The 24,070-nt window shown below is 43.3% G+C and overlaps 1 protein-coding gene across 1 annotated transcript in view; it reads right to left on the bottom strand.

Moving 5' to 3' along the window:
- Nucleotides 1-24,070, bottom strand: part of LMOD1 (leiomodin 1) — a 47,079-nt gene that overhangs the window by 10,495 nt on the left and 12,514 nt on the right. Inside the window, exon 2 of the mRNA XM_056844858.1 lies at nucleotides 1,086-2,598. Coding sequence (XP_056700836.1) covers nucleotides 1,086-2,598 — 1,513 coding nt within the window. The remainder of the gene's footprint in view (nucleotides 1-1,085; nucleotides 2,599-24,070) is intronic.

Below are 24,070 nucleotides of genomic sequence, written 5' to 3'. Positions count from 1 at the left end.
ACTGAATAAAAGTATAGGATCCAAGACCACATGTACAGAGCACAATCCAGCATGGTGTAGTGGTTAAGGTGACGGCAAAAAAAATTGTTTGGAAATAAATCAGCACTGTGCTGGCTTCTCAATAAGTCAGCATAGGACAGATGTTCTCACATTTTCCACATATGGTCGCATCACATTTTGTGAGGATTACCTCATTGCCAGAAAGACATCATGTGTTAAATTTCCCTCAGTCATATCAATTTTTCAGTGGGATGGGGTCAGTTAAAGCTTCTGGGGGCTCTCATGCTTGTTTCTAACTCTCCCCACTTTCCCTCCATCATTCTTTTAATTACCAAACAGATCTCATTTTTTTCTATGGATGATAATTCACAATGGGTATCACTCCTCAGTGATATTTAGGTTTCAAAAGGAGCCACTCTGGACCTGAAACCCATCAGGCAGACCTTGCCGAGATCCCTGAACCCTATTTCTTCAGTAGGCAACTGATGGGAAAATACAGCACAGTTAGGGGGAGGTATAAGTTCCAATGCTTTGTTGTGTGTGTGTGTGTGTAAAGTGCCTTCAAGTCGCAGCTGACTTATGGTGACCCCTTTTGGGGTTTTCATGGCAAGAGACTAACAGAGGTGGTTTGCCAGTGCCTTCCTCTGCACAGCAACCCTGGACTTCCTTGGTGGTCTCCCATCCCAATACTAACCAGGGCTGACCCTGCTTAGCTTCTGAGATCTGATGAGATCAGGCTAGCTTTGTTAGCCTTGTAATTTTATAGTTTTTTAAAAAAATAATTTTATAGTTCCAGGGTATCAGAATCTGGTGCAGTTCCAGACCAGCTTTTACTAATGGCTCTAGATAAGCTGGATCATGGCAAACTGCTATGAAGGAGCCTGGTAGTAGGCTTCTATTGTTTTTATTTTCTTTGTACTATTTGCTTGAAATAAAGATATACTTTATTTACCTAAGAAGACCCTCAGCACATACTCCTGATTGACAGCATCACAGGACTTATCAAGAATTTGGCTTTAATGACCCCAGCAGCACTCTGCAAAGTCTTCACCCCAATAAGAACCAACCCCACTTTCTCCCTTTACTTGCCTTCTTCAGCTTTTTGAGGTTGCTGGAGCGAATGGCAGCCAGAAGCTGATCCCGGGAGTTCTTCTCTTGTGGCGGAAGAGCTTTTTCTACCATCTTCCTCTGAGTTGCTGGGGAAAGAGACTTCCTTAAGTCTTCATTGATCAAGGGAGGGGCCAGAGGAGGGGCCAGAGGGGGTGGAGGTGGGGGAGGTGCATCCGGGGCTCCCGCTTTTTTAGGAGAAGGTTTGGGAGAAGACCAGGGGGACGTTTTAGGGGATGGCTTTGGAGAAGCCTTAGGCGAGGTAGCTGGCAGGCCTCCGACCTTTGGCACCTCCAGGAAATCCTTCTTCTCCCCCTTTTCTTGAGCCTGCTTCTGCTCCTGCATCCGTTTCTGTCGTTGCTTGTCCATGTTCCTGCTCAGGAGGTTGGTGACTGTCATGCGGGGTCCTGCTAGCTCAAAGTGGTAACCCAGCTTCAGCAGGGTGGTGTTTTCTTTCAGCAGCTTGGCGATCTCCATCTCAGTTTTCCCCCCACAAATGTGCCTCTGGTTGTGAAAGCGCAGCTCTGTCAGCGTATTGTTCTGCAGCAGGGCGCGGAAGATTGCAAGGATCCCTTTGCCTGTTATGTAATTAGAGTCTAGATTTATGCTGACCAGAGTCTTGTTTGACTTCAGCATTATGGCTATGGCAAAGGCAACGTGATCATCAGCACGGGTGTTGGTCAATGCGAACACCTTGACTACAGTGTTGAATTCTAAGGCTTCGGCAAAGCGCACCAGGATCTCATTGTTGATACAGTCAGAGTTATTGACATTGACCTCTGTCAGCTCTGGATCGTTGTTCTTCACCTTTTCCAGTGGCTCATCAAAGATACTGGTGGCTTCCTCTTCCTTGTTCTGGTTGGAAGAAGTGTCTACGGATTTAGGGGAGCTGCTGTCAGGAGTCGCCTCCTTTACTGTCTCTTGCTCTTGTTTAGAGCTCTTCTCATCTAAGGTGCCTTTGCCATCTCTCGGTAATTTCTCCTCGCTTGGTTTAGAGCTTTTCCCCTCTGAGGCTCCTTTGCTGTCTTTGGGTGATTTCTCTTCACTTCCTGTCTTCGAACCTTGCTTGCAAGTTGAACTTTTATCTCCTATTCTCTCTGTTTCTTTTTTATCTTCTCTCTTCTCAGTGCCTCTCTTTAAATCGGAAGTCTTCTCCTCTTTCCCTTTGTCGTCAGCTAGTTTGTTTTTTGGCGCTTTATTCTTTTCTTCCCCTCTCACTTTGGCAGTTGAATTTTTGTCCTCTGATTTGTTTTTCTCCTTTGAGACCTTCTTTTCCTCCTTGGAGGACTTCTCTTCTTTGATCTGTCCAGTTTTCTTAGTACTGTCGGGTTCATCCTTTGCTTTTTTATTTGCCTTTTGGATGTTTTCTTCTTTTTTACATTCTTTTGCTAGGTCAGAAGTTTTGTTTCTTCTCACGTCTTTGCCCTGAATATCCTTATGTTTTTCTTCAAGAATCTTTCCTTCTTTCTTCTTCTCCACTGGCTTCTCTTCCTAGTGAAAAGAGAAGGAAAGAAGTATCCATAAGATAAAGGTGCAATGTGAATGCACCAGATCCCTGCTTGATCTGGGATAGGGCTATGTTTGTCATCTTTATTAAATAAAATGACAGTGGTTAATGAACACCAGAGGTATGGTTAGGGTATGGAATTTTCCAAAATGTAACCTAACTGCAAGTATATGACTGCCTGGCTAGAATGCATTGAGCTGCTCTTTGCTGCATTGCAAAAATCACTTTACTTACTAAGTTTCACAAGGGAGCTAATGGTGGCTCCCTGGGGCTGTTTGAGGATGCAAAAAACAGTAAGGTGGGAGTTAAGTGCCCCTTCTACCTTCCTGCTGTGGTCGCAAACAGAAAAGAGCTGGTGTGTCTGTGAGGCACAAGACTCTCCTTGCATTGGTTATGTAAAGTCCTCATGTTGTTCCCCAGAAAACAAGACTTTGTAATGTGTAGCTGGACCCTTGAGGGAAGCAGATCCCACTTGGGTTCTTGTGCCTCCTTTAGGGTTGCCAACTTCCAGGTGCAGCCTGGAGATTTCCCAGAATTATAACAGCTCTCCAGACAACAGAGATCAATTCCCCTGGAGAAACTGGCTGCTTTGAAGGATGGAGTCTGTGGCATTACACCCTGCTGAGGCCCCTCCCTTCCCCAAACCCCACCCTCCCTAGGGTCCACCTCGAAATGTTGAGGAATTTCCCAGCCTGGAGCTGGCAACCCTACCATCCTCCTTTCTCTCTGTGACATCTATTGTTTCTTAAAGACTGCAGTCCGATGCACTTTCCTGGGAAAAGCTCCTCTGAAAATAGTAAGTGCTACTTCCAAGTAAACATGCATAGCCATCCAAGTATTCACAATTCCGTTCCTTGTTTATAAGTGGCCTGGTTTTGCTTTTTCTCCTGGCACAGAGCCCAGCCATTCTACTATCATAAGTAGTTTATAATTTAGCTTGTGTATCAGCCATGGTCTAAAATGAAATCATTTCAAGTCCCATTGATTTCGATGGGAGAGTTAAGTTCATCAATAACTATGTCACACTGAGATCAACAATGCTTAGATTTGTAGGGTTGCCAGTACTGGGTTGGGAAATCCTTGGAGATTTGGGGGGTGGAGCCTGGGGAGGGTGGGGTTTGGGGAGGGGCCATAATGTCCACCTTCTAAAGTAGCCATTTCTACAAGATCTCTGTTGCCTGGAGACCAGTTGCAATTCTGGGAGATCTCCAGGTACTACCTGGAGACTGGCAACCCTATAAAACATTTGATTAGATCTTGCTAACATCTTTCCTTGAGGTATTACTTACAGTACAGTCCTAAAAAATGCTTTCCTGGGAGTAAGCCTTATTAAATAAACCTGAGTAGGATTCTGAGTAGACCTGCTTAGGACTATTGTCTTAGCTGCCATGTTCCTGTGTGATGTGTGACTTCTAGAGTAGGAAATCATATTCATAGAAATGGGGAGGAAACCAGAATAATTTCTGTTCTCTCAAAAGATATAGTAAGTCTCCAGTAGAAGAAGACAAATATAATAAACATTAATAACCCTAACCCTAAATAAAAATATTAGTTGAGGGAACTGAACCTTAACTCTGCTCTGATATCCCAGCTGAAAACCAAACAGTTCAGTTTTCAAATAGTTGACCATTGTTTATTTACTTCCTTTATACCCGCTCTTTCTCACCAGCGTGGACCCAAAGTGGCTTACTTAGTTTCATTCATTTTATCTTCACAACAACCATATAAGGTAGGCAGATAGTATGACTTGCCCAAGGTCACTCAGCAACCTTCCATGCTCATGTAGGAATTCAAACCTGGGTCTCCCAGATCCTAGTCTAACACTCTAACCACACTGCAGCCATAGTCAGTTGGAAGCAAACTAGCAAATTTGCCCTTTAGATTTGACTAAGGATTTCTACAACCAGTAACAGCTGGATCAAAATATTAGATCAGAATCCCTTTGGTCTATGTGGATCTCTATTTCCAGCTTGTGTGCTCCTTCTAAAGGACATTTGCAGAAAAGGGAGTCTTTTACATGATTTCACGAAAACTGAATACACTCTATTAAGAAGGGGTTTGCCATTAGATATTGTTGACGTATTTAAATAAACAGACTCCATTTTGGGAAATCAAGGATCTCTGTATTTAGTGAAGAGATTACTAGGCTCACTGGAGTTCTAAACATCAAGACTTGGTCTTCTTGGCCTGGAATGCAAACAGGCCCACAAAACATCAAACTGATCTAGGACTATGCTTGCTGCTGGATCGGAAAGGCAGCGTTAAGTCTCATACCAAATGCAGAAATGCAAGAACACCCTCCCTTTAATTATTTTAACATGTATGCAGAATTACAACTGGTCTCCATACTACAGAGATCAGTATCCCTGGAGAAAATGGCTGCTTTCGAGGGTGGACTCCACAGCATTATCCCCCACTGAAGTCCTTCCCCTCCCCAAACCCCAGCCTCGCCAGGCTCCACCCCAAACCTCCAGGAATTTTCCAACCCACAGCTGGCAACCCTACTAGGCTCCCAAGCAGAGCAGTGAGAGCTGGAGCCCTGATTGAGTCAAATTATAGCAGAGGTAGACGCAGAGAGGGAAAAACAGTGTCCTAACCTATCTGTTTGTGTCTTCCCCAGCCATTTCTCTCCCCCGCCGTGGAGCTGAGTAGCACAAGCCTTACTGTGAGCCACAGGCTAGCAGAGGAGATCTGGGTGGAGAGGGTGAAATGCTGCTCTATGAGCCTGCTGGATTCTGAGCATTCGGACACTGATCTTCAGTTCCTATAATGTGCAGGTGGAAAATGGGCGGGTGACAAAAACAAAAAACAGAAACAGCCTCTCTCTCTGCAGTGGTGGAATGAACCTCGTTTTTTCCCACCTCTCTCATGCAAGAAGTAGGGTTGCCAACGGGCCTGGAAGAAAATGTTCTGTCTCTTTATCATAGGCTTAATGTGTGGAAGTGCACATTGGAAGTTTTTAATGGCATGGAAGTATACAGAAGAAGAAGAGTTGGTTTTTATATGCCAACTTTCTCTACCATTTAAGGAAGAATCAAACCAGCTTACAATCACCTTCCCTTCCCCTCCTCACAACAGACACCCAAGAGGTAGGTGGGGCGGAGAGAGTTCTGAGAGAACTGTCACTAGCCTGAGATCACCCAGCTGGCTTCATGTGTAGGAGTGGGGAAACCAACCCAGTTCTCCAGATTAGCGTCCACCGCTCCAAACCACTGCTCTTAACCACACCACCACACTGGCTCTTAATTTCCCATTTAGCCTTAAGTAAAGCAACAGGATATTTCTCTATAGGCCTCTTGGCGACCCTAATTAGGAAATGTCACGTGGCCCTTATGGAAAGGTTCATTTCTTACAGGGGAACCTCTGTCAGTCAAACTATCTTCCTATTCAGCCAAGTGGCTCCTCTCAAAGTTCTTTCCCACAAACAATTTCTTAAGCTCAAGCTTATGGAACCAGATTTCCAGCTGCTGCCCATGTTCAACAATTGTTTCCAGGTACATTCAGCGAAGCCTAGCCGTCATGGTCATGCCTTCAAGTATTTATCAGCTCCAGCAATATCCTGCAAATATTTTGGAACATCCATTATATCACTAGTTTGCCGGGTGCTGTTGCTGCTTTTGTTCCAGCCCTATGATAGAAAAAGCCACAACCTGGCCAAAAAATAAGAAAAGGTTTCCTTTTATGGAAGTAGGGTGACCAGACACATAGATGTATTCAGATGTCACATCAAACCGACATTAAGCCACAATGTGTACAGGCCCGGTTTGTTGCTATGCTCACACACACACACATCTCACTGCACCCATACATGGAGTATGTTGAAGGAACCTTGGTGCGATACTTATTCCACTTACTCATGATGTAAGAATACAGACATGCAGCTTAACCAGAATTAGTGTCTCTGCCACAAACCAGGGGCGAAAATGCGCGGTTGCTTTAGCCTCCTTTATTCCCTGTTTCAGCCAGGATTCAGCCAGGATCGAACGCATGTTCAGCGAAACGCATGCGTTCGATCTTGGCTGAATCCTGGCTGAAACAGGGAATAAAGGAGGCTAAAGCGACCATGCGTTTTCACCCCAGGATTCTAAACCAGGATTAAACCCCAGTTTAGAAGTCTGGTTTGTGAGGGGGAAATAACTCTGGTTAACTCGCACACCTGCACTTACACATCATAGGTAATCACTGTTAATATAAAAGCAGGATTACTTCACCACACTCCATGTGAGGAAGGAAGCACATGCACCAGCACACCCACAAGCTGGTTTCATGTACATTCACCCTTAATGTTGGTTTGCTGGGACATCCAAATGCAGCAATGACGGGGTTCCTGAAACTTTAGGAACTGTGTAGAAGGAGGGAATTTTGACAGGAGCAGATTCTTACTCAGGGATAATACCCGCTGAAGTTCCTTCTGCATCAAGGAAAGCCAGACTTGGCCAAAAGGACAGACCCCCGAAAGACCTTTCTCTTCTCTTGCTAAATTTTAGTAAAATAATCTTGCTCACAGTTTCACTTGACAAGAAGCAATGAGACTCCATGTATATTTCATATGCATTTCGTTGTACAGCTGTATCAAAGACGTCCTGGATCTTTCAAGTGTGGTTGCTGACTAACCAGAAAAAAATATCTAGCCTGGCCAGCTCTTGGTTGAGCCTTTTATAGCAGTATGATCTGCAAAAGTTTGTGCAAAGGCTTTCACCGCACAGAGACAAACATCACCTGCTAATTTCAGCAGATTAAACTTCTCTTTAAAGGCAGAGCTATTCAAAACTAGACAACCCTTCTTCTGGGAAACACATTTGCTCCTCATTTGTACAATTCACGCATGTGTGCTTCAAGACTGTGAAATCTCTACTGCTAAGTGATGCCTTCCTTCCTATAGAGCTTTGCTGTGCATCAAGAGGTTGGATTGTTCCAGACCTTCTCAGTCTTTGGAACACATAGTAGCCCCCGAAAATGTAGAAGAGGGTCCATCCTCTTGCACACAACTGTGAAAGAGTCAAAGAGTCCTTCTGTCCTCCTTTGCACTGGGTCACCCTCTACGCAACTTCTGATGATTCTGGAGCCCGTTCTTGGGTCTGGACTCTATGCCCGATTCTACTATCAGCACCATTCCTCCTGTGTACAGAATGTCTCTGGAGCCACCCTGCCTTGCAGCTATTAGCATGAACTCTGCATCTCTTGGGCCTGACCTTTCTTGAAAAAGAACTAGCCTGGTGCCTGCACTGATTAATCACAAATGTTTGCACAAACTGAAACGGCGCTAGTTCCTTCTAAACAGACTGAAATGAGCATTGGTGCTGCTTGCTGGCAACAACGGTCCTCAGTCCCACTCAGACGTTTCCTTAAAAGGAAAAGGAGACTTGGGAGTTTCTTGTTTGGAATCTGGGCACTGAGGCACTAATGATCCTTCCTTGGTCCCGTCTTGGGTGCAGCTAGCCTGCTGGATCTGGGCCCAAGGGTGATTGTGTGGAACAGTCACTGGGCAGGGACCTACAGATTTACTTAAAGTTGACCGCACACTTTAGCAGGTGTTGGACAAGAGAAGTGACAGGCGCCCTTTGTTTCAAGCATTGTTAGCAGCCAGGGCTTAATAAATGATGTCTCTTTTCTTCAAGTCTAGCAGAGGGTCAGGCTACAAGTTGCTTGGGACGATTCCAGACTGGAAGTTTTTCCATGTCCGCACCACGTTCCACGACTGGTCACTAGCTCTTCCCACAGGAGTGTTTTGGCTTTTTTACAAGCTGTTTTGAGGAGCAGCCACATGATGCCCTCTTTTCTGCCTGCTTCCATTTTCCTTCCCTGCTTTGCTCATTCCAAAACATGGTTTGGTATGATCTTTTTGGAAAGATTGCAGTCAAAGTGCCTTTGCAAACTGTATAGACAGAAAATCGTAAAGAATTGAAGATCCCTCCCACACTGTTGCCATTGCTATTGCCTGGGCCCCTGGAGCCACCATTTCTCCCCAGTCATCAAAGGGCTTTAAAAACAAAACCCTGAATTGCTGGATAGCTGTAGAACAGTACCATTACAATTAATTTTATTGATTTAGAACATTTCTTAGCTGCCTTTCTCCCTTGCGGAATTCAAGGCGGCTTACAATATAAATAAACATTATGAAAAACAATAAAAAAACAAAAATTATAAAACCTGTAAAAGCCACAGATTAAAAACTCCAATTAGAACACGTGTCTGGAGAAGTATTCTCACAATTATGGTTGTGGGCAATATTGACTACAAAAATACTCCCACAGCAGTCAGAGACTCAGTCCAAGAAACTGTTATTTTATGCGACAAGATCCAATACACTTCCATAGTGTATCTGTCATTGCCAAGCCACAGAAAGATCATTTAGCTTACTAAATAGTGCCAACTGCACCTCTCAACCCAAAGGTGTCAACAGTTCCTGAAATGTCAACTGCTATTCAATTACAGTTGGATGTGAACCATCCAGACAGTGTGAAAAAGGAATTCGATTGGATAAAAAATGTAGAAATACTGCTATCTAAGAACAAACTTGAGGATGATCAGGTGGGGTGTCCAGCATTTCAGGCTTGGCAGGATCAGCCAAGAATCTTTGTTGTCCTTTATTCGATCTCAGATTTTCACCACTTGCCAGAGAACTTGCTCACTCTGGGATAAAGATTGTGCATGCAACTGCAACCACCCCTCTGGATCACAAACCATTGCAATAGGGGTGTGCATTTGACAAAGCCAAACTGAAAAAAGCAAAAAAATACCCTATTGGTATTTTGTGTCTTTTTTTTTTTTTTTTGGCCAAAAAAAATGCAGCTTTAACCTGCAGCTGGAAATCCAGATCCTAATTCATGTTGGTGGCAGGTTTGGTGGCAGCTCTTTAAAGTTTAAATAGCACAGCTCCATTGTAGCCTATGGGGAATCTTTCTGGGGCTCTTGTGTGTGGGGGGAGGGGGGAAAGGCTGTTTTTCAAGGTAGATGCACCAAATTTTCAGTGTAGCTGCTAGTGACTCTCTTTAGAAGAACCCCCAAGTTTGGTAAAGATTGGGTTGGGGTCCAATTGTATGGACCCCTATTTCCCCTCCATTGGAAACAATAGAGGATGGATGGGGAACATTCTTTGGGGGCCCATAAAATTGCACCCCCTCTTCCTCAGCTCTTCCTCAACCATTTTGTCTGGCTAGAACTGAGGCAGAAACTACCAAGTAGGAAAGGGATGAAGCACATTTCATGCATTAGGCCTTAGCTCTAGGAATCAGGGAGCAACCAGGTAAAGCAGAACTTCACTCTACCATAGTCCTATACCAGCTTGCGAGCATTGACTCCCTATACCTATGTCTCTGGGTGGCCAATCTATCCCATACAAACCTCATAAGAACATAAGAAAAGCCATGCTGGATCAGACCAAGGCCCATCAAGTCCAGCAATCTGTTCACACAGTGGCCAACTGGGTGCCTGTAGGAAGCCCACAAACAAGACGACTGCAGCAGCATCCTCGTGAGGGATGCCAGCTCCCAGTATATCCTGGCTATAATCTGGCTGGTTGCATCATGGATACCTGGGTTCCTGTGGTTTCTGCCTCCATTTACTTTCCGTCTTTACCTACATTTGTGCATTACTTCCCTATTTACCACATTGGATTGCCAAGTCTGGGTCGAGAAATTCCTGGAGATTTGGGGGTAGAGCTCAGTGGGGTACGATGCCAGAGACTCCACCCTCTGAAGCTGCCATTTTCTCCAGGGGAACTGATCTCTGTAATCTGGAGAGACGTTGTAATTCCGGGAGACCTCCAGGTCCCACCTGGAGGTTGGCAACCCTATAATACCACAATAATAGAAGACTTGCATCATGTGATTGTAACCAGTGAAAGAGTTAACCAGAGGAGTTTGTGGAGCAAATCTTTCCTCACCTTCCCTTTGTAGTCTGCTGTTTTCCCCAAAACGTTTCTGACATTTGTGAGTGTTGCAAGCAAAATGTGCCACAGGACCGGGTGCTGCAGCGATGAGGGAGAATCAGGTAAAATTGCACCTTTCTCCTTTGCAGTTTGAACCAGTGGAAGAGGAGAGAGAAAGGCCCACTTTTCACGGAAGATTTTGATGCTCTCTTGCCACGAACCAACCCCCCCCCCCGATTTAAATGTTTTTTTCATGGCCGCGATTTATCCCCGTCAATCTTGATGTAGTTTTGGTTTTTCATGGGAACAAAGCACGCTGTATTTGACAACGGTTTGGTCTGTCCCTTTTGCAGGCAGCCTCCCCTTCCAACAAGCTCATTGTTTATATCCGCCCCCAACTCTGCCCAGCGGATTACCTCGTGCTGTTCACCTCTATGGGCACAGCCCCAGTGCAAAAAACAAGCACCAGTCCCTCTGGTCTCCTCCATTTTTCTTCCACCCTCGCTCTGTTCTGCTTTTGGAACAGTCAGATTCCAAATTGGGGGTGGGGGGGGGGGGCAAGGTAGCGCTTTCCTCAAAGCTTCCCTCTATTTTCTATACGTGTGGAACCCATTGCCCTTTAATGACAGACAGGATTGGGGGGGGGGCAGGAATTGCATCCATGTGCCCAGAGAAGTGTTTAGCTGAAAGTGGGAATGGAGCAGCTCCAACCTGTGTCTTTGGATTTGCCACTCTCTAGATGCACATTTTCCCCATCCTAATTCTCAAAACTCTTCTTGGGGGCTGATTGTTGAGTTTTGAGAATTTGGATGGGAAAAAGGTGCATCTAGAGAGCGGCAAATCCAAGGAAAAACCTCCCGTGCATAAATGGCCACTGTAAACCTCTTGCATTAAAGCAATTTCCCAGAGTATGTCCCCCCCCCCCCAGAAGGCCCCTGGCTTGCTCGCCGGCCCTGATCTGGCCCCAGTGCATCGTGAGAGAGAGGAGGGCTCCTGGCTGCGGTGCTGGTCGTGATCCAGCCAGTGTGCATGGTGGGGGGGGGGAGAGGAAAGAAGGATCCTGGCTTGCGCGCTGGCCCCGATCCAGCCCCAGTGCATAGTGAGAGAGACAAGGGCTCCTGGCTAGCGTGCCGGTCCCGATCCAGCCAGTGTGCATGGCGGGGGGGGGGAGAGAGAGGAAAGAAGGCCCCTGGCTTGCGCGCCGGCCCTGATCCGGCCCTAGTGCATCGAGAGAGAGGAGGGAGACCCAGAGCAGACTGGCCGCTCCTCTTCAGAAGAGTGATGGGAAGGAGTTTTGCCTTGGGTTTTCCGCTCTCAGGATGCACATTTTTTCCCATCCGAATTCTCAAAAATCCCCCCTCCCCACTGGGGTAGGGGGGCCAACAGCCCCTTCCCTTAAACATCCCCCCTGCGGGTCCAGCTGCCCTAGACCAAACTGCCGCCACCACCACCCCCAGCGCTCGAGGTGCACATGGCGTGGCCCCGCCAGTCTCCCCCTGGAGCTGTCCGTCCGGCGTCCCCCTGGGCTTGGAGGTGTGGGCCCAGCTCAAAGGCCCATCCTAGGCGAGAGGCGGGGAAGCCATGCCGCCTGCCTGCCTGCCAGCCTCGGGGATGGAGGGAGAGAAGTGCCAGGACTCTAGGCAGGCAGGCAGGCAGCAAAAGGGGCAGTATTCTTGTCTGAGCGTGAAACTCCCCCAGCCAATCGCCGTTCTTAGGGGAGGAGAAATTAGCCGGCATGGACAGGGACAATTGATCCGAACCAAGGAACAAAGGCATTTTTTTTTCATGGAGATCTGAACCAAAAACCGCGCAGCAACAGCAAAGAACGGAGCAAAACAGGTTTGACTTAACGCTGGCATGATGCGGTTTTTATTCTTCAATTCGGATCAGTCATGAGAAATCAAAAATTTGAACCAGGCCAAAACAAAAGTGAAACCGCAGCAAACCTCCGTGAAAAAACCCCCAAAGAGGCACTTTTATCCAAATCCCCCTTATTGTTGCAAGTGCATAGGCACACACACCATCCTGTGGTGCATTTTGCTTGCAAGGTTCTCCTGATCCTCAGAGAGGAGTTTTGATGAGTGAAGGTGGAGAAAGATCTGCTACTTCACCTCTTTCTGTGAACTCTTCCACTGGATCCAACCCACTGAATACATCTCCCAGAACGGATCCACAGCCTGACTTCAGACTGAGGACTGGGAATACTGCCTACCTGCTAGGCTTGTGAAAATAATCTGGCAGAGACGATGCAAGGGTGGTATACAGAGGTAAGATTTCCGGACATTTTGAAGCCTTGGGGGGTGGACCTACTGGAGAAGTTACTGTTCACTGCTGCAGACTCTATACATGCTAGCTGTTCAGTTGTCCCCAACTTTGTTTGTTCATTTGGGAAGTCGCCTTTTAAGGCCTCTGTTCCAGCAAGGCAATTCCCAAGCAGCAGGTGACTCATATCTTTGGACTTTCTGGCAAGACATGATGCGACGCTGGCAATGGCAAATTGACACTGGCTGCCAGCAACAGCCAGAGATCCCAACAAGGCTGATCGGCTGTACTCCTCCTCCTCTCCAGGATCTATCCATAAGAAGTCCTGAATATCGGGAACAGCCTGTCCTGGTACCGCTTCTTGATTTTTTATTTTGCTTCTAGCCAAGATTAAAGAATTAGAGGCCCCCATGTCCTCTCTAAGCTCAAATGCTGCAGCCTCTTGATTGCTGCAGAGGTTTGGGCTTTTCTAGACTTAATTCTATCCAATAATCGAACTTTTAAGAGAAGGATGATAGGAGGTTATTAGAACCCTTTAAAAAAATCTCATGTTGAAATGGTTGCATGTCATTCTGTGCTCTAGGATTCCATCAGTAGATTAAATGCTTAAAAACTAGAAATGCATTCTTCAGCAAGAAAATGCCTTTTACATGTTTCTCTCTCTCTCTGTGTCTGCTTCACAAGGCCACTCCTTAAAATGATACATACAGACTGAGGCTTACACTGGCATCTTCATGCAAGTTTTTTCTAAAGGCAGAAATGTGCTTTGCTCAGCTGCTGGTATCCCTATTATGGGAGCAATCCTAAGCAGGTCTACTCAGAAGTAAGTCCCATGTTATTCAGTGGTGTTTACTCCCAGGATGGCACTGTAAGGCTGCAGACTTTCATCTCTGTCGTGCAACCTGTGGGATTGCCCCTTAGCAGAGAAAATAAATGTGAATGTAACACTTATTAAGCAATGCTTGTTTTCATCAAAGCATATATTTGGGGATGCATTAAAGGCACCAGTCCTTGGAGAGGGCATTATAGCAGATCTCCATCCTAAGGCCAAAAATGACATTGCCCATGTGGGGCTAGAAAGCACTTTGCCATAATCTTACTGAGTACTTTCTTGCTCCTATGATTTAGAAATCAGTGTATCTATATACTAATAGCCAAGCCAGACAAATCAGAGGATACTTAAATCAAGTTACTGGAGCTGTGAATGGGCAAGACAGATCTTGCTACAAACCTGGAAAGGGCCCCAGGTTTGCAGAAAATGTGAAATCTTAAACACACACACACACTGAGTTTTTTTAAAACCTGAAAAGGATAAAAGGAGTGCCTGTAACTTTAAGCAACTGATTCCCTCAGTGGCTGTTGCTCGGCAACCACCACATTCCAGGCTTCAGTTTCTGTAAGTAAAAGGCAGGGGGAGGGGGAGGGCCCTTTCCAGGCCTATTTTGGCCTTTAAGGGAGGACTCACTGGGGCCAGGCCTGGCTAGGTCTTTCAGCTCCAGGATGGGAAATTCCTGAAGATTTTGTGGTGAACTCTGAGGAAGGCAAGGTTTGGGGAGGGAAGAGGCCTCAGCAGGGTATAATGCCATAGGTTCTACCCCCCAAAGCAGCCATTTTTTTCCAGGGGGACAGATCTCTGTTGTCTGGATTTCAGCTGTAATCCCTCCTGGAGATTAGCAACCCTAAACCTAGACACAGCCTCTGGACTGACTTGACACCACCCAACTTGCATGACTCAACTAGGCCTGCCTGCTTGTTCAACAGCAGCCATCCTATGAAAGCCAGTGTGCTGTTGCGGTTAGAGCTTCAGAGCAGGGTCTGCGAGACCCAGCTTCAAATCCCCATCTTCTTGTGGAAGCTCACTGGGTGATTTTTGGACTAGTCACATACTTTCAGTCTAACCTACCTCACTTGTTAGGTATACTTGCCATATTTCTTACCATGGTGGTACAATCAGGTTCTCCAGAACAAGGGTCAACTAGATTAACATTGCCAGAGAGTGTGAAGTTAACAGGACCCAATACAATTATCAACATTCTCACTGATAACCTGATGAGCCTAAGAAGCCATATATTGCATCACAATCATAATTAACGCAATAAAGCAACAGCAGCTGACTGCAGCCCAAGTACCTTGTTGTCTGGGAAAAGAATGTCCTGAAAAAGAAACTAAAAAGAACGGAGAGCAAGTCTGTGCAGAGACCCCAGCAAGCCAAACATGTATAAATTAAAACTGTGTTTGAAAGGGGAAAAAAAAGATATAGACTTGCTTGGACAACAAATGGGGTAACGTCTACTGGCTGTAGTCACTAGAAGTGCTTGGGGCCTTTCAAACTCAAGGTTATTTTGGCAGCCGAGAAGCAGTCAAAGGCCATGCATAAATTGGAACAAACTGTCTATAGGGAGGGGATTGCCGTGGGAACACAGGATTCCATCCTGATCTGCATGTAGCATGACATAATCACTTGCTGTCACTGGCAGCTGACGGCTGGCAGCTGACACATTTGTTAGTGTTTGTGAATATGATTTATTTAGGAGATTTCTAAGCCCCCTTTCCAGAGTCCTGCTCAAGATAATGTATTATTTTAATTGTGAGCTATCAATATAAGAACAAGCCACAAAACCAACACAGTTATCATAAAGCCTGCTGCAAACATGACTTTTTAAATTTTGAAGATAAGGTGCTTCCCATGGTGAGGATTCTCTGTTTTGCATTCATTGCTGCTGTGAATGCAGAAGTATTTGCATTAACAGCAGATCTTCCACATGGAAGTTTTGTGTGCTGTCAACTCCCACTTTCCTGCATTCTTCCCTACTATGCCAAAACAGGGCTTTAAAAAAAGGAAATTGATACCGTGCTGTAGTGTTATAATGCTATAGCAATTACTGATTTTTTTAAAAGCAGGAAGTGGCATCTATTGGGGGCTGACTGGGGCAAAATGGCACCAATGTGGAACCACTGAAAATGCACACTTCCTCTCTAGATGTGCAGTTGGACTGTGGTCTTTCCAAAGCAGGGGTGGGAAAGAGCACAGTGAGGATGAGGATGGAGCAGGATTACACCCCCCCCACACCCAATACCCCATGGATACCAATTTAGGGAAAAACTCTGTGTGGAAGCAGCCATAATCCCCATGTAGGGAGACAAGGGTATGCTGTATCAGCTGCACATTGTCCTATACAAATTAACTTAATGCAAGAAAAGCTAACATGTAGCCACCCCAAAATCCACAGCTTGCCTTGCATGTTTCCTTTTATGAGATTCACAGCAACATATGAGCCAAATGGGGTCTCATATTTGGACAGCCTTCACTCTGGACTGGTGAGAGGAGTCAAAATGTGCAATGGTTAAAGGCATCTCTGGTTGCTACTGATGCACAGTTGCAAGGAGCAAACAGTCACTTCAGAAGAGAAACCAAGTCCTTAAGCCATGAGAAAGTCTAAAGCGTAATCCCTAATGCTACAGAACCTTAGCTCCCACTTTAGTCTGATCCATGAAGATAAAGGTCATCTGGGAGAGTGCATGGTAAGGAAACAATCGGAGGGTTGCATTCCACAGGAGTGTGCTGGCAGTCTTGCAAAATCAAGGGATGCCCCTAACCCAGCTCTAACCACAGATGCTGCAAAGAGCTTGCCTGAAAGTAGTGAGCCCAGATGGCCCAGGGGAAGGTGGGAGGGCAAGTTGAATTTCCCAACTCATAGCTTTGCTAACCTGCACATGTTATAAGTGCACGTACGTGGTACTTTTGCACCTCAAGGGCAATAAATGTGAAGGAAGTGGACAAGAGTATCGGAATAAGACAGGAATCCATTCTCAAGTTACAGCATTGGAACAAACTTCTAGAAATCTTGTGGGACAAAAAGTGAATGTGAACAGCCTATCTAAAAGATTAAGTTGTGCCAAGACAGTTGATCATGCAAACGAGGAAAACATGACTGGGGATGAGCTGGGAATGGTGGTGGCAGGAAATGGGTTAAGCACCCCATCCTCCCATTTCCCTGATGCAAACTGCTCCTATCCAATGCTGTTTTGCAGAAAGCAGCAGCTACCAGAGTTATTATCAGAACTGCGATGTAACTTGTAGTTCAGCCTGCAGGTTTCCCTTGAGTCAGAACTTTCTTTGCAAGTCTGAGATTTGTCATGATCCTTTTATACTTCGCTAAAGGTGAGCTGTCCTTTCCCGAGCAATAGGAAATAAAGGTTAAATGATGCCCCTCAAGCCTGGCTACTTGAGCGTGAAGAAATCAGAGAGACACTCGTTTCTATTTTGAGTTGTTTATAAACAGCTTCCTGGTTACCCTTGGTTGTCCTGCTTGCCACAGAAAAAGAAGATGTATCATTATATAGTTAAAATACTTCCAGATATAACACACTCATTTGAGAGTCAATAGGGAATCGAGATCATAAAGACCCTCTCCCTTCTCTCTCACTGCATATTGAATTCCAAGTGAATTTTAACCACCAGGGCTGATTGGGCTCCATTTGTTCCAGGAAACTGATCAATATTTACCATACAAGGGATTCAACAGATGCAAAACCACTTATGCCTCAGCCAACTCCAAAGCAGAGGAAGCAAATCTGGCTGCAAAGCGTGGACAAAGAGGGTTTGCAACCTCCAGCACAGCTGGCAAGTATTTACTTGGGGATGTCTGTCTTGGCCCGTATCTCTTTTAGAAGGTACATATTTTAGATACCAGTAAACCTCCGCTGAATGAGTTTACAGTGAAGAAGGTTAGGTCAGCAACCTGCTTTCAAGTCAATGGAATGTTAACTGAAACCAGACGAGATTTGAAAATGTTGCAACGGCATTCATGGATCCTCCAATTCATACAACTATGATGTGGAAAGAACCAGCCGTCTGATATCCCAACAAGGAGCTGGAAACCTGATGCATAGGTGCCTGTGGAGGGGGGAGGCTGCAATGTGGCAATTCTACACATCTGTACAGATGATAGAATTGTGGGGTAAAGACATACTGTGTAATCCAGGGATCCCCAACATTTTAAAGCCACCTTTCCGTCTAGACATTAGGAAGATTTTTCTAACAGTCAGAGCGGTTCCTTAGTAGAACATGCTTCCTCAGGAGGTGGTAAGCTCTCCTTCCCTGGAGGTTTTTAAACAGAGGCTAGATGGCCATCTGTCAGCAATGCTGATTCTATGACCTTAGGCAGTTCATGAGAGGGAGGGCATCTTGCCCATCTTCTGGGCATGGAGTATGGGTCACTGGGGGTGTGGGGGGAGGTAGTTGTGAATTTCCTGCATTGTGCAGGTTGGACTAGATGACCCTGGTGGTCCCTTCCAACTCTATGATTCTATGGATTTTTAAATGGGGGTCGTGAGAAACACCACAAAATGACTGTTGCAGGAGGCAGAGCCAAACAGAATACCTCCCTCTTCACATCTCCTCGAAAGAAGGGAAGTCTGAATAGAAGGAATGGAACAACACGCTGACTGAAAAAAGTCCATGTACTTACCAGTCCTCTGATCTTCCAGAGGAAAATCCTTTCGTTTTAATGAGGGTAGCCAATAACAAGCTGTGCATTACAGTGGCCCCGCCTACTTTCTGACAAGCCCAGTGGGCACCAGGGGAAGCCCTGGTGTCCACTGGCGCCACGTTGGGGAACCCTGGTGCAGTTCATATAGAGGAATGATATACAAAACTGTTAGAATTGAGCCTTACTTCTTAGTATCTGCTACCGATTCAGAGGGATTGGATCATTTGGTTATGGCCTAATGAAAATAGAATAAGTCACACACATGCACAAAAATAGACAAAGTCCTTTTGTCTTAGTCAAACAACCTTTACTCACTAAATCAGGGAAAAGGTTCACGGGAGGTAAAACAAATAAATTCTTTCTACATCTCTACAGTTACCTATACTGCCAGATGCTTCTGGCAAGCACTAAGCTTAAACACGAGGCATTTCTAGATATAAGAATCGCCCCTCCATCCTTCCAGGTTGATGGTCAAAAGATAACTAGGACTGTGCTTTCTCTACTAAACAAAGGATATAAGAAAAGTACAGTAAAATGCAGATTTCTTGTGTACATGACAAGCTGCATGTCTCCAACGGATGCTCTTCACTGACCAAATGCTAGATTAGCATATTACAGGTTACATCATACCTTTGAACTGGTTAACCTCAATATTAACCCTTGCCTGTCTGAAATGAAACAAAGCTCATTACCTAATGCTCAACAAAAACACCATCGAATGTGGTACCTTCTTTGTAGGGCATTGCTTCCTGCTTGTATAGTTTGGTTCTGAAAGGACAACCGAAAGGATTTAAGAAAGCTCCAGAATGCTTTATGGTCATTCAGAGTATTATGCCTTCTGATCATTTTGCCTCCTCTGAGTTAAGGAATGACATATCTGGCTGCAGAAAAGATGCTCAATGTAATACATTCTCAATATGCTTTTACATCCCATAGATATACACAAATTCAAATCCTAGATCTAGATAGATAGATAGATAATTTATTTGCGGCACTTAGCCAGTCAAAACATGATAAAATGGAAAGCATGGACTAATGGATTCTTACAATCAAAGAATTACAGTCCGAGTCTTAAAACATTTTTAAAACATTTAAAAAAAGAAGTAAGTAAGAGGGGATGCGGAGTCGGGAGCCGGTGGCGGACCCGTCATATGAGCGATAGCCGCCTAGAAACCAGCGGCGGTCGCTCTGACGGGGCTCCGCTGAAGAGCCGGCGCCATCTTAAAGAGACAGCAGGAGAAAGCGAGGTGGGAGCCGATTTTCTTTATAATTTTTTTTGAAAAACTTCACTTGGATTTTTAAAGTTACAAATTGGGGTGTGTGGCATTGTTGGTTTCTAAATAAAAACTCTGAACCATCTACAATTCTGTTACGTTTTATTTTTCTGACTTTTGGCTTTTTGCCAGTTGTGTGACGCATTTTAAAAAGTTTTTGGCAAGAGTGAGATCTTCAAAACAAATGAAAGACTTGGGAATCAATTAAGTGACATGACTCAAAATATATGAGATGTCATAGTGATTGTATTCCCCAAATTGAAATCATCTGAAACGTAATGATTTAAAAGAAACCTTCTGCCCCCCCCCACTTCCCCCTTGTGGAATACAATTGCTGGAGGTTTTGCTTTCAGCTTTTTTTAGCCTACTGATGGGAGACAAAGAGAAGCATGCAAAAGACATTCTTAAAGATACAAAGCTGGTTGTGCAGTCTTCTCTTCGAAGGGCCTCTGTAACTCAAATTACAACTAAAACAACTTCTCCAGTGGCATCAACATCTGTCACTGCTAAGATGCTTCCAAAGTCTAAACCAGAAGTGACATTGACCTCTGTATTTGAATTGCTTACTAAGACTCATCAAGATGTTACAGAAATGAAGCAGGAGTTATCCCAGAACACAATTACTACATCTCAAAATTCGGCTGCAATTGCTTCTTTGCAGGATACAATCACATCGCTGACTGTCAGGCAAGATAAGGTTGAAACCAAGCTTAAGAAAAATGCACAGGAAACCAAAGAAATTAAGAAGAAGGTGTATACCCTTGAGATGTCAATAGCAGCTTCAACTGACAGAGAACAAACACATTTAGACCAAATGGCGATGATGGAGCTTAAGATAAAAGAATCCTCGATACGCATTCGTGGTTTGAGAGAAAAAGCGGAAGACCGGGATCTACGTGGGTATCTGACAGTTCTTTTGGCTGATTTTTTACAAGAATCTGGAGAAGTGATTGAAGGAATGATTGTGACAGCATACAGGATAAACTCTGCATATGCAACCAGGAACAAAGTACCAAGGGATTGCCTGCTTCAACTGTTTTCAAGAAGTCGCCGAGATTTGATACTTAATCAACACTTCAAGACACCGCTCAAAGTTGGAGAAGAGCCTTTGAGATTGATGAAGGAAATACCTGCAAGGTTACTGATGAAAAGGAAAGATTATAGGGAGATTGCTCAACGTTTGAGACTTAGTGGCAACCAGTTTAGATGGGAATTTCCGCACGGAATCTCTTTCATCTTTAAATCAAAGAGGTTCAAGTTCACAGATGTGGATAAGGCTGCACAGTTTCTACGCAGATATGATGCGGAATTGGTTAAACCTATTAAACCAACCAAACAAGATCAAACCAGAGAATTTACAGAGGAAGAAAAGGCATCTGAAGCATCAGGAGGTGGAGAATTACCTATAGATCCACCAGAGGACTCTCTAAGTGATGATCCTGAAGGCTGAACTAATTAACAAGGGGGGGAAGGGAGGCAGTGGGAAATAGGGATTTTTAATTTGTTTAATGGAAGAATATGGGATCTAACTGAATTTTGATATGTTACAGGTTTTATCTTGGAATGTTAATGGATTGAATTCGCCTAACAAAAGAAGCAAAATATTTCACCAACTACAAAAGGTTAAAGCTAATGTTATTTGCTTACAGGAAACGCACATACTTCCAAAAGATATATTTAGATTGAAACAAGCAAGGTTGGGTACACTTTTTACAGCATGTAATGAAAGCAGAAAAACTAATGGAATAGCTATGTTTGTACCTGCTTTGTTAGAACCGAAAGTTATCTATCAAGATATTGAGGGAAGAATTTTAATGGTGGAAATAATATGTGGCTTCCAGAAGATAATGCGTGTGGGTCTATATGCGCCTAATGTAAACCAAAAAATATTTTTTGACAAATTGTCAACATTGTTAGCTGAATATGCTACAGAGAAAATGATATGGATGGGGGATTTTAATGGTGTTATGGCACCTAAATTAGACAGATCAGGGAAAAAGAAAAAAGCATCCAATGAAGGAAAATTGCCAAGGGTTTTTAATGCTCTTACAGATCAATGGGATATGTTTGATGTCTGGAGATTGGCACATGGTAATAAGAAGGGTTATACTTTTTTTTCACAGAGACACCTTACATATTCCAGGATAGATATGTTATGGTTATCGAAGGGTTTAATAGAAAAATCAGAAGCTGCAGAGATCCTGCCAAGGGTTTTGTCAGACCACAATCCGATATTAGTTAAAATTAAATTGGGAGATAGAGGATAGAAAATCATTAATCCTCCAGATTTTACATTAAAAAATACTAAAATAGTTACCAAAATGAAGTTGCAGATTCAGAATTACTTTAAAGAAAATGCAGATAAGGGTACTCGTGAAGATATAGTTTGGGATGCTGGTAAAGCAGTAATTAGAGGATTATTGATTCAACAAAATACAAGATGGTATAGAGAAAGGGAGAAAAAGATAAAATATATACTAGATGAAATAAAACAAGGGGAACGTTGTTTAAGTGGAGTACAAGATAAAGCAGTCAAACAGGAACAGCAGGATAAGATCAGAAATTGCCAACAGCAATATGAATTCATAATTGCAGAAGAAATTGAAAGAAAAGTTATGTATAACAAACAAAGATTTTTTGAACATGCAAATAAACCGGGTAAAATGCTAGCATGGCAACTTAAGCAAAAAGACAAAAGAGTACCAATACTTCAAATTAAAAGGAAGGGTAAGGTAACAAGAATTAAAGAGGAGATATTAGAAACATTTGTTGAATTTTATACAAACTTATACAGGGAAAACGTAATCTCAGAGGTAGAAATAGATAAATATTTTGCCAAATGGGACTGGGTGAAAATAACACAGGAGAATAAAGATTTTTTGGATTCCCCAATAACTAAGGAGGAATTGGAAGAAGTAATAAATAAGAGTAAAGTGAATAAATCTCCCGGACCGGATGGTTTTAATGCGTATTATTATAAAATTTTCAAGGAACAGTTAACCCCTTATCTACTGGATGTGATGAACCTAGGAATGACAAAAGGTATTATCCCCCAAACCTGGAAACAGGCAAATATAGCATTGATACCAAAGGCAAATTCTGATATACTGGAAGTCAAGAACTATAGGCCTATTTCATTGTTAAATACTGATTATAAATTATTTGTAGCAATTTTAGCTACTAGATTAAAAAGGGTACTGAATCAAATAATACATGAGGATCAGGCCGGCTTTTTACCAGGAAGATTGATTAGTCAGAATGTAAGGGTGGTAATAGATCTTTTGGAGTATGCAGAACAAGATACTACACCAATGCCTTGATATTTTTAGATGCTGAAAAAGCTTTTGATAATGTTAATTGGCAGTTTTTGATTAAGGTATTGAATTATATGGATTTTGGCGAAAAGTTTAAAACTGCTATAAATGGAATTTACACACAACAAACTGCTAATTTGATTATAAATGGATCATTATCACCAAAGATTGAAATTCAAAGGGGAACGAGACAGGGGTGTCCTCTTTCCCCTTTATTGTTCATTTTAGTATTAGAATTATTATTGAATAATCTTAGAAAAGTTGAGGATGTAGTTGGAATACGAATAGGTAGTAATCATTATAAACTTAAGGCATATGCAGATGATTTAGTATGTTTTTTGACTGATCCAATTGAACAAATTGACAGATGGAAGGAAATTTTGGAGGTTTATGGAAAGCTTTCAGGTTTTAAAATTAATAAAACTAAAACAAAGATTTTAACCAAAAATATGACTCTCTCACAACAACGATTATTAATCAAAAAGACGGGGTTTAATATTGAAAACAAAATTAAATATTTAGGTATATGGATATCGAATAACAATCTCAATTTATTTCAAGACAATTATGTAAATCAATGGCAAAAGATAAAGAAAGACTTGATAAATTGGGAAAAATTGCCATTATCATTGTGGGGAAGAATTTCGGTAATCAAAATGATGTTACTACCCAAAATGCTTTTTCTGTTTCAAAACCTACCAATATTGAAAGGTGTACAGATATTTGAAGATTGGAAAAAAGATAGTATTAGATTTTTGTGGGGTAAAGAGAGACATAGGATTGCATACAATAATTTAATAGAATTAAAGGAAACAGGAGGATTGGGATTACCAGATTTGAGAATGTATTACCAAGCGGCGTGTTTCACCTGGATCAAAAACTGGATCTTCTTAGAGAATCCGAAGTTATTAGAATTAGAAGGATTCAATTTGCGATTCGGGTGGCACGCCTATTTATGGTATGAGAAGGAGAAAGTAAATAAAGATTTTAATTTTCATATTATTAGAAAAAAATTATTAAAAATATGGAATAAATACAAATTAGCTTTTGAAAGTAAAACTCCTGGTTGGATTAATCCTATAGAAGCATTTTTGAGAAGAGGTGCACACTTAAATTTGGATGGTAAGGTTTATAGGGAAATGATAGAATTTAAAGATGGGAAGTGGTTACTGAAATCGAGAGAAGAACTTCAAATTAAAGACTGGTTTATGTATTATAAATTAAAGGATGTTTTTAATAAGGAC

The sequence above is a fragment of the Euleptes europaea genome, chromosome 2 (genome assembly GCF_029931775.1).
Source record: "Euleptes europaea isolate rEulEur1 chromosome 2, rEulEur1.hap1, whole genome shotgun sequence".
NCBI classification, from domain to species: domain Eukaryota; kingdom Metazoa; phylum Chordata; class Lepidosauria; order Squamata; family Sphaerodactylidae; genus Euleptes; species Euleptes europaea.
The sequence above is the reverse complement of the archived record's forward strand: the minus strand, read 5'-3'. Positions and strand labels throughout refer to the sequence as shown.